The following is an 11215-nucleotide window of genomic DNA, read 5'->3' on the forward strand; positions in this document are numbered from 1 at the left end:
AAATCATGCCACAGGGAAAAGAGGGACAAGAGAGCTGTCTGCAAGTGTTTAAAGGGCTGTCCTATCGAAGGGGGACCCACTGGGCCCTAGAGAACAGCACCAGAAGCTGTGGAACTTACAAAGAGGCACATTTAAGCTTTTGCTGGGAAAAAACTTGTTACCAGTTAGAGCAGTCTCAAAGTGAAATTGGCTGTGCCCATTTGTGACAGTGGGTCACCAGAGCTCCAGGGGAAGGCTAGATTTGCCTTATCTATTGGCCAGAGATGTTGTCAAGGTAACAGGCTTGTTGCCTTGATCAGGTACAGGCTGGACCAGAAAAGGTACCTCTGGGATCCTTTGGGACTCTTGAGAGTTTTGTGATGTATTAGCTGGTTATGAGCAGGTTATTTCCCTTATCTGGACCTTAGTTTTCTGGCTTCCTATGTGTAAACCAGTGATGATGATACTTAATGCTCCAAACTCACAGAGGTACTGGAACCATGGAAACTCAGATAAGGGATAGAGACTGGATCAGTGATTTTAGTGGAATTGGGAACTCTGGTGAGGAAAATCCTTTTACCAGTGCAAGTCAGCATGTTCTCTGTGATTTTGAGTCTTAGAGTTACTCATAGCACTGAGGTTAAGTGACTTGTTCAGGGTCACATAGCCAAAACATGGCAGAGGCAGGGCTCGAACCCAGGTTTTCCTGGCTCTAAGCCTAGACTCTGCCCACTAGGCTACAGGAGATGTAAGCTAATCTTATTGTTGGCTTACAAAGGATCATAGTTTTAAAACTACAAAGAATCCAGAGGTTCTTTTTTAATTTTACAGAGGAACTGAAGCCCAGAGAGGTTAAGGACTTGCCCAGGGTGACAGAACTACTAAGGGGTAGAGCTCTGATTAAAATCCAGGGCCTGTGACTCCCAGTCCACTGCCATGTGTAAAGGTAGGGGAGGAGAGGGCTGGCCCCAGAGTCTAACCACTGCTCCGGTCTTCCCCTGATGCTGGTGATCGCATCAAAAAGGCTCACCTTCGGTCCAAGTCTACCAAGTACCGATACATGAAACTTGTGACCCAGAAGGTGGTGTCCCTTTGGCCTGTACACCTGTTCATCAATGTTGAATTTACTGCCACTGGGCAAAGAAAAGTGACAGAACCCTAGTGAGGACTTCTAAGGACCCATGGACCCTGGTCCCAGCGCTGCAGGACACAGCTGTGTGATTCTAACAGTCACCCTCTGAGTCTCAAGGGCTCTGAGGCATCTCCTGGCACCCTCTTCCCTCCTCAGTATAGTCAGCATTAGGCTGCAGCCAAAGGACATTCCTAGAGGAAAATGTGTGTTTGTTCAGAGCAGAGCCTTTTTACTGCTAGACACACCTGAGACTGTCTCAAAGCTGACTCCTCTGGGAGCCCTCTTGTTGGGTCTTCCCTTAGGTGCCAGAGCCTAAGAAATGACACAATACCATTAGAGGTTCCATTAGAAACAGCACTATTCTTCCCTCTTAAATAGGATATACTGATCTAAAATATTAGTGTTAGTTATCAAGTTTCCAAAATATTTTATACAACAATTCTTTTGGTATGAAAAACTTAATTTCATCTATTTCATTCTAAGATTTTCTCTTACCACCCCACCCCCTGCTTCTCAAAGCCTATTTCATAACCTCATATCCTCCCACCCCTACCCTCTGGACAAATATTTTAGGGTTCCAACAATGTATTTCAAGGGCCAAATCTATATTCTAGAGCTAAATTAGTTTGAGAACTTCTGTACTCTGTGGTACTGAAACTCTATCCCATTTCCAACAATCCATAATTCTTGTAAAAGCTTTGTTCCTCCATCTAATGTGCAGGTGGTGTGTTTGCCACACCTAAACTATAATTAATACTGGGGGCTTTGGTTCCCTGAGTCGGCGATGGGCCTAGTCCTTTAGATCCTGGTTATTCTCAGCTTCAGCCAGTGTTCTTGACAGAGTGGGACTCAATGGAGGGCTGGGGGTGGGGATTGAGAGGGAGAATGGTTGATGTGGCCAAGGTGGAGTTTGGAGTTCCTCCAGCTGACCCTCCATCTGGGCCTCATGTTTTGTTGATAAGGCATTGGCTGAGTCGAGAGTCCTGGCTGATCACGGGGGCAGGACCACAGGGGATTCTCCCCCTTGTCTCTTGGTCTCTGTTCACAGTTCCCCAGGAGGCCGGCCTGGGCTAGCTGCACAGCGGAAGCCCAAGTTGTCCGAGGCAGAGTCTGGAGTGTTGCCCATCCTGCCATCAGAGAGAGTGGGAAGAAAAGAGTCAATGGCTCAAGACCCAAGATAGCACTTCCCCTGTCACCTGAACAATGACAGCAGCAAGAGAGGGACTGCACTGAGAAATTGTCATTCAATTCGCTTAAGCTCAGGGTCTGCAAAAAACCACACTCAACTCACTTGTTCTATGACTTGCTCCCTTGGGGGCCTCATTTTCCCTCAGTTGTACCAGGTAACATCTGAGGTATGATACTCTTGTGAAACAGTAACAATACTCTTTATACTTTCCCACCCACACAACCACCCTGTGAGGCAGATGTTCATCCCATCTGATGGATAAAGAAGCCCAAAGCCCTGTCTGAGATCACCCAGTTAGTTCATGGCCAGGTCAAGCCTGGAACCCGACTCTCTGGCCTCCCAGGGAAGGAGCTGCTATTCCACAGGCTCAGGCCCAAAAGAGCCAAGAGCTCCTGGGAAGAGTCGTGGGGGCTGTGGACTTTTTCTGGTAGGTGGGATTTTAAAAAACTTCAACATAAGCCAGCTCTTAAAGGAAATCCAACCACCCGGAGACGGAGGGAAAAGCCTTGGTCACAAGGTTGCTAAGCCTGGTTCTGTCACTGTAAACTTAGACCAGTGCCTTCACCTTTCCAGGACTCATTTCATTTATAAAATGAGATCAACAGTAAATGCCTCACAGGATGGAAGTATGGAAAAGTGCTTGCAAAAGTGTGAAGTACTATACAGTACATTAAGAGAGAATTAACCATATGACTGGGCAAATCACTTCAGGGCAGAGGACCTGGGAACAAATCCCACTTTGCTGCTTACTGTGTGTCCTTAGGGAAATCCCTTGGCTTCCTTAGGCCTCAATTTCCTTATCTGTAAAATAAGGGGGTTGGACTAGATGACCTCTAAGGTCCCTTCCCCCTAGAGATCTAAGATCCTATAAATCACATTAACTTCCCTGGGTCTGTTTCTTCATTTGTAAAATGAGGAGGTCAAACTAAATGCTCTCCAGGCTCATTCTAGTTCTAAATTTGGTGGTTTTATTACCACTGACCAGACCCTTCTTACTGGAGCCACTGACTTACCTCAATATGTTGATGTGGGATATTCCCTCCCTCATCCTTCTCTTGTACTAGTGGGGAATCAGAAGGCAGGACAAAAAGCCAAAGCCTGAATAACATGAACATGGGACCTAAAGCCCCAGCATTCTAAGCTGGTTGTAAAAGATTCTTTTTCTCCCCAACTTCACTGGAAGCTTGGTGCCCACTAGACTGACTAGGGAAGCCGGGCCTCCGGGATCATGGTTCTAGGGCCGGAAAGGACCTCCACAGTCATCACCTAGCACAGGCCCCTCATTTTGCAAATGAGAAAAACCAAGGCCTAGAAAGGCGGACCAGGTACTAAGGGGCTAGTCCAAGGTTCACACTCAGGTCCTTTGTCTCCCAAGTTCAGCACACTTTCTACTACATCCCTACAAGAAACTCCTGGCCCCTCTCCTCCTCCCCTAGAACAGGGGTCATGGTTCTTACCTGGTGGTAACTCGGGCCCGGTGGTTGGCTGAACCTTCTGCTGTGTCGATCCAGGATGCTCCCCTCAAAACCTTCCTGTCTTGGCCAGGGATAGGAGGTCCATATGTCGATGCTGTCCACTCCCACACGTTGCCCAGGAGGTCATAGAGTCCTGATGAATGGTGGCAGACTGGGCTCAGTGGTCAAGACTGTGCCTGGCAGCCCAACAACCCCCCATACCCCCACTATCTGGGGAAGGGAAAGGATAGAAAGAAGGTTTGGGGATTTTCTCTTCCTGGAATAACTTGAGGCCCCCAAAATAAGCCTAACCCACGTGGGGAGAAAAGCTTAAGAATCTATGGTACTATGTGCTAGAACCTGGAGTGGCATCATGACTGGCTTTACCATAGTTGTTTTGGGGAGGGAAAGCATCTACAGGCGAGGCTCCATGGAAACCATCCTCAGCTGTATCAGCCTGAGGGAACTTGCCCTGGGAAGAAAGAAGTCAGGATCAGGGCTTTCCCATAAGTGAACAGGAGATCAGAACCAGGCTGGCCAGCCATTTCCTGGGAGGGGGTCAGTTCAGGTCTCAGACCTAGGAGCTCCTCTGCTCCCACCTCAGTATTCCCTTGGCTGCCACCTCCCTGTCACAGGAGCCTCTGCCCTAGGAGAGGGGAGTATGGGGAGCCTTACCTGCCACAGGTTGGTGCGATTCAGCTGGAACTGGTTCCCCCAGGGGTATACTCGACCTGCCAGAAAGGAGAGAAAGGAGATGAGGAAAGGGACAAAGGACAAGGGAAGGAAATGGTAAAAAGGGGGGAAGGAAAGAGGGAACAGAGAGGGTAAAGGTGAGAGGGAGAGTCAGAGGTGAAGTAATGAGTAAGTAGTGGGGAAAGAAAGGGTAAGGGAAGAGGATGGAGAGAAGAGAGAGGGGAGGAAGAGGAGAAGGTAAAAGGAAGGAGAGGGAGAAGTAGAAAGGGGGAGGGAAGGGGCGAGAGGATGTTGTCTGTCCTGGTTCTTCACTCGATTCAACTGGAGATGGTGGAGAGTCCTAACTGCCAGGCTAAGAAGTACAGATTTTTTTTTTCTGTAGGCAGTGGAGTGCCAGTGAAGGTGTTTGAGCAGGAGAGCGACACAGTTGTACTGGTGCTTAGGAAGATTATTTTGCCAGTTGTGTGTGATAGCTTGGAGAGGTAAAGATTGGAAGCAATTATGAGGCTATTGCAGTAGTCCAGACAGAGGTAAGAAAAGCCTGAACTAGACTGGGGCCCAAGTGAGTGGAGAAAGGGGGATAGATGTAAGAGAAACAACAGAGCTAGAATTGACACGAATTCTTCCTATTAAACTATGTACACCAGCCTCCTGAATATGCCCCTGGAAGACTGCCCTGCCCACCAAGCTGCATCTATGGGTGCAGCTCATATGGAATGCAGAAGGGGGGGTGGGGGGGAGTGGGCATACACAGGTCATAAGAAAATAACTGGAACTTAGATAAGCATCTACTCTAATCCCCTCATTTTACAGATGAGGGAACTGGGGCACAGAGAGGTTAAGTGACTTGCCCAATGTCACACAGCTCCTCTGACCCAAACCCAGGCCTCTCTTCATTGCTTCTCATTCCTTGTCAGGCCTTGTCGCTGTATGGGGAAAGACTGACATACCCTTCAGCCCTCCCCGGGCAGCAAACTCCCATTCCTCCTCTGTGGGCAGCCGCTTGCCTCGCCAGGCACAGAAAGCTTGGGCGTCATTCCAGCTCACATGCAGCACAGGGAAGTCTAGCCGGTCTCGGATGCCAGAGCCTGGACCTGCAGGCTGATTGGGCAGGAAGGGGAAGGGGGAAACACCTGGAGATGGTGTTTAGGAAAGACTGCTGGGCTAGGCCTTCACTATCTCATGGAACAGTGAAGGAGAGGAAGGGAAAGTGTTGAGGGATGAAAGGTGAAACTAAGAACCCATTTCCAGAGTACTTCAGACACAACCACCCTGTTAAGCCGGCCATGGGAGTATTCTGTTCCTCTCATCTTGCAGATGAGGAAACAGGGAGCAAAGGAAGAGTCACAGCTTTGACACTTCATAACTCAGAAGTCACTGAGTGCAGCAGCCCTCTCACTTTACAGATGATGAATGTGAGACGCAGAAAAGCCCAGTGACTTGCCAAAAAGTCACACAGGCACTAAGTGGGGTCCAAACTAGGATAGCAGGAGACTAGGATGAGGAAGAATAATGTTTGTCTTGGGAAGCGCTGGCTATTTAGTCAAGGAATAACAGGATTTAAAGCTGCAAGGGACCCTAAAGATCATCTGGTCCAACCTCCTTGTCTCATAAATGAAGAACCCAGGCCCAGAGAGGGCTAAGTAACTTGCCTCAGATCACACCCCTAATCAACCAATAGCTACGATTCAAACCCAGATCCTTTGGCCCAAATGCTTCACCTGAATTATTCTGTCATCCACATTTGGCTTTTGTTTCTGGGGACAGGAGATCAGACCTCCAGAATGAGACCACGTGGGGCAGAGGGTAGAGGGATGGGAACTCAGGAGCCAAGCTTACCTGCCTCCAAAATGCCTTCTCCACTGGGAGCCACCAGGGTGCAGACTGCAAACAGACAAGAGGACCAAGTGAGTCGGCCTGGTTCCCAACATGGCCTCCCACCTCCCATCCCCACGGCCCTGATGTTGTCCAGCTCAAAACCAAGGATACAGGGCAAAAACTGTGAGAACTCAAAATGAGGACACTGATGGTGCTGAGCAAGGCTGAAGCACCGAGGATCTTTTAAAGACGTCAGCTTCCCCTCTTCTGTATTTGTACAGGCTCCCCTAAAGACAGGTTTGTGTAGACCAGATGGCCTCTGAGAGGCCTTGTCATGTTCAAATCCCACGGAGTTCTTTGTTTCTCGCTGAGCTACTTTCTCCCTTCCAAGGTGAAAAAAATAAGAATGGGCTGAGGGAGCTCTTGGGTATATGTGTGGTTTCTCTTTTTAACCTTTGACCCCCCTTGATGTAATACACAAAATGTTAGGGCTAAAAAAGACTTTAGGAGTCATTTGACAGAGGAACTGAGGCATAAAGTCTTGGCTGCTGCCGCTGTACCTGATTGTAAGAGCTGATTCTTCATGGACTAGTTCCAGGACCACCCCAGCCTCCATTCCCCTCCCCAGCTCTGGCTCTGCCCATTGAGTCTGGCCCCATTTCCCACCCACTCACCCACCACTAATCCGTCTTACCTCCAGCTTCTGGGTCACTTTCTTTTTCAGCTCATCAGATACTAAATCTTCAAAGACAAAACTCCACCCAAATGATTCAGCTTCTGTCTGGTACTTCTTCTGCCTCACAAATTCCCTGGGAGGGGGAATGTTGCCTGGTTCATCATTCATGTTCCTGAATTCATTTGTTCAACAAACATTTCCTGAGTGCCTTCTATATATATGTAAGACACCATGCTGAATCCACCAGGAGGATCCAAATATGAATAACACCTGGTTCCTGCCCTCAAGCAGCTTCCAGACTGGTACAGGAGATATGTACACAAATAATTGTAACAGTGTAGAGGGTCATCGAAGCAAAAGAGATGTATGACACACTAGGAGAATCATAAGAGAAGGACAAAACGCTTTAGAAGACTACAAGGTTTATTAGGTTTGATTGTTTTTCAGAGGCAGCTAGGTGGCTCAGTGGATAGAGTGCTAGGCCTGCAGTCAGGAAGACCAGAGTTCAGATGTGGCCTCACACACTTACTAGCTGTGTGACCGTGGGCAAGTCACTTAACCTCTCTTTGCCTCTGGAGAAAAAACTGGCAAACCAGTCCAATATCATTGCCAAGAAAACCTCATGGACAGTACGACAGTATCGGTGCAGTATAGTCTGCAGGGTCACAAAGAATTACGACACAACTGAACCACAAAAAAGCTATTTTTCTGTTCTATTACTGTGTGTGTGTGTGTGTGTGTGTGTGTGTGTGTGTGTACATACTCAAAATCACGCTTGCTGGAGGTGAAGTACAGAGAAGGAGATTAGGAAAAGCTCCTTGGAGGAGGCAACATTTGAGCTGGTTCTCAAAGGCTGAGTAGCACTTCATTAAGACATTGCTGGTGGACAGAAGAGCTAGACTGAAAATTAGGAGAACTCTAGATTCAAATTCCAACTTAGTCATCTGATAACCGTTTCTGGCCCTGGCAAGTTTCTTCCCCTATTTAAGCTAAAGTTTCATTATCTGGCAAATGGGAATAATCACACTAGCAGGACAAGAGGAGAGAATTCTGTAAACCTTTAGGCACTATATGCATGTGGGGGGAGGGGTATTATTTGAGATGGAAAAGCATGAGGGTATTTTGTACATTTTTATTTCTTCTGTGATTATGCTCATTGTTTACCTTCTGTTCATCCACCCTTGAATCCTTGGCATAATCCTGATATGGCCTTTTTCCATCTTCCCAGAGAGGCCATCTGAAATCTGGACAAGCCTCTGATGAAGCCACACAGCCCATCCATCCCTCAGTCCAGATGTTAGTCTCCCTTGGCATTCCTCCTCAGTCCACCTGACTTCTGGGCTAACAGGGACTTTCTGCTTGGCAGACCGTCTGTCTTTTACCCAGGTATCTCAGTGATGTGCCCATGTTAAGTATACCTGCCAGCCAGCCAGGACACTTGGCTTCTTTCCTAAGAATTCTCTATGTGACATTGGGCAAGTTCAAAGTGACCTCCGGGCCCTAGGGCAGTTAATCCACTCTGTTTCAGAATTTCTACCTGGGGGCTAAGCTGTGTTGATTGATGAATGAGTGAAAACTCATCTAGCCCATTCTACCCAGAAGACACCAGGCCAGACAATGCTTCACATCCCACCCAGCCATCTATCTGGGACATCATGCCACCTATTCTGCCATGGTGGTGCATGCCCCCTCTCACATCTCCTGCTCTCAGGAACAGTCAGTGAATTGGTATCACCACTGCTTCTGAAAATGGCTGCCCTATGGTTCTACTTACCATGCCTGTCACTCCCCAGACCAAAACTCCCTTTCCTGGCCACCACTTCCCTTTATGTATTGTCTCCTCCATTAGAATGTAAGCTGTAAGATGACAAGACTTTCACTTTTGAAGTTATTTCCTGCACTTAGTACAACAAAAACTTAAGAAATGCTTTTTTCCATTCATGCATTCATTCAAGTCCATTAACATTCCAACTTCCTTATCCAAATACCACAATTTTTGAACTGTAGTCATCAATGATGATGGTCTATATATTTGTCTCATAAAAGGACAGAAACAATAGCATCCTTATACTGTTATGAAAATAAAAGTGAAATTGAATGGTAAATGTGAAAGTGCTTCTAAAAAACCTTACATGTCCTTTGCCAATAGATGCACAGGTTAAGAAAGAGGAGGATTAGTGAGAAGAGTACCCTGACCAGAAGAGGGGGCACTGTACCTGAAATCTCTGTTGGTGACGGGGTATTTGTCAATGGCAAAGGGCTTCACTGTTACTTCCCGAGTAGGCCCTTCCCCATCTTTGCCATCTGGGGAATTTGTCCCCATCTGGAATGTCCCACCTGGCAGCTGGACCATGCTGTTATCTTGCCCATTGCCTGCAAGATGAAAAACAGAGCTAACCTGGGCTATGATAAAATAAATATAATGCAAGAGGCAGTTCATTTATTCATTCATACATTCATTCATAAACATTTATTCAATGCCTACAGTATGCTTTAGTACTGTGCTAGGTGCTGGGGGAGGTACAAAATTCAGTTCTATTTGTCCCTACTTTTTAAAAAATTATGTTTATTTTTTTAACATTCTTTTTTTTACTCAGTTCCAAATTCCCTTTCTCTAACCCCTCCCTCACCCACTGAGAAGGCAAGCAATGTAATAGGATACCCATTATACATAGCTGTATTTGTTGCCCAAAGTTGTAGTTGTTTGTTGGGATGACAGGGAGTCGGACACAACTGAAACAACACAGCAAAATTTGTTGCAAAGGATGGTTCTATGGGAGGAGGAGTCTTGGGGTAATGACAGTAATAGAAGAGATTATCAACAAAAAAATTGTGTTTAGAAAAAATACACAGTGTAGATGAGACATGTACCAGGGAACTCACTACCCAAAAGGCACAAACAGATAATTATAATAGATCCTATTTATATGATCACTGCCTTGGGAGTTTCCAAAAAAATAAAAAAGATGTTATTTGAGGTAGGGGGAAAGTAAAGGTGAGAGAGGAAATCGGGAAAAACTTCTTAGAGGAAGGGGCTCTTGAACTGCCCTTTAAAGCATGCAAAGGGGAAGGGAGAAAGGAAGGAGGAGGATGTTCCAGGCATAAGGAACAGCATAAGCAAAGGGAAGAGAGTGTTCAGGGACACGGAGTAGCCAGTTGGGCTCAAGAGGAGTAAGAGGAGCTGTTCCTCAAATGCCAAGGCAAAGAAGTTTGAATATACACCTGTAACCCTAGTTTAAATGGTGTCTCCCATGTTCTGTTCCCACTCTCTTAAATACAAAGTAACAATCTCCAAAGTGACCGTATCTTTTTAAAAGAGAGAAAATGACAACACGCAAACATTAAGGTTTGCTTAGCACTTCAAATCTATTTCATTTAACCTCACAACCACCCTGGGAGGTGAGCGCCAGCAATATGCCCATTTTTCAGACTCGGAAACTGACACATTACTCGACTTGCCCAGTCACCCAGCTAGCTAAGTGTCTGAGGTCCGGTATGAAATGAGCTCCTTTACACGAGGGTTTCACACAAATTCAAGGGAAGCAGTCAAGGTACAGCGGGGAAGAGATCTGGAATTGGACTAGGTCTAAGGTTTCCAGTCCCGCTCAACGAGTGAGGCCTTGGGCAAGTGACTGTTCCTCTCTGGGCCTCAGGTTCCTCATCTGTAAAATGAAGGAGTTGGACTTGAGGACTTCTAAGGCCCCTTCCAGCTCTAGACCCAAGATCCTACGATCCAAGGCGTCTCCCAATTTAAGAATCGTATGAGTTGGAGTTTGGGGATAGGGAGAGGAGCTGGGGCTAGGGAGCCCAGGGCCGTGGTGTGGGGCTTAAGTCCGCGGGCACGTCTTCCTTGCGAGGCTCCAAGCCTCCCCCTGCCCTCCCTCCTGCCACAGCCTGGGGCGCCGGCACTGACCTGGCTTCGGACCCAGGCCCAGGAACACGAGTCCCAGGGCCGGCAGCAGCAGGAGCAGCGGGAGGAAGGCGCCCATGCCCGGACTGAGGGGGAAGGGCTGGAGCACCAGCAACCACGCAGTTCCGGCCCGGTCCCCGCAAGCCCTGCCGCAGAGGGCGGAGCCCAGCGAGCCCGGGAAGCGGGGAGACCCTGGGCAGGACGGGGGAACCGCCGAGCGGCCCAGAGCGAGGCGCCCAGGCCAGGCCAATCCCGTGCGGGTCCCCGGGAGGGGAGGGAGGAGATGCGCCTCGTCACACGTTCACACGCAGACACACCGGTCCCTCACCACCTCCCACTCACGCACACGCTCGCGTGGCTGTGT

General features: G+C 47.9%; 1 protein-coding gene across 1 annotated transcript; it reads right to left on the reverse strand.

The window, feature by feature from the left end:
- Positions 1–1695: 1695 nt before the first annotated feature.
- On the reverse strand, positions 1696–11215 carry SUMF2 (sulfatase modifying factor 2). Its single transcript, XM_036754512.1, has 9 exons — positions 10855–11215; positions 9158–9314; positions 6960–7074; positions 6287–6331; positions 5398–5548; positions 4430–4485; positions 4142–4226; positions 3758–3908; positions 1696–2238 (listed from the first exon to the last, which is right to left on the reverse strand). Exons 1-9 carry the CDS (start codon positions 10928–10930, stop codon positions 2154–2156), a joined length of 921 nt encoding a protein of 306 aa, XP_036610407.1. The 5' UTR covers positions 10931–11215; the 3' UTR covers positions 1696–2153.

The sequence above is a fragment of the Trichosurus vulpecula genome, chromosome 4 (genome assembly GCF_011100635.1).
Source record: "Trichosurus vulpecula isolate mTriVul1 chromosome 4, mTriVul1.pri, whole genome shotgun sequence".
Lineage (NCBI taxonomy): Eukaryota > Metazoa > Chordata > Mammalia > Diprotodontia > Phalangeridae > Trichosurus > Trichosurus vulpecula.

Coding starts and splice junctions, on each gene's coding strand:
- SUMF2 (XM_036754512.1), bottom strand. CDS start 10,930: ATGGGCGCCTTCCTCCCGCTGCTCCTGCTGCTGCCGGCCCTGGGACTC. Junction 6,332..6,959: donor AAGTGACCCAGAAGCTGGAG/GTAAGACGGATT, acceptor GTCTGTTTGCAG/TCTGCACCCTGGTGGCTCCC. Junction 4,227..4,429: donor ATCGCACCAACCTGTGGCAG/GTAAGGCTCCCC, acceptor CTTTCTTCCCAG/GGCAAGTTCCCTCAGGCTGA.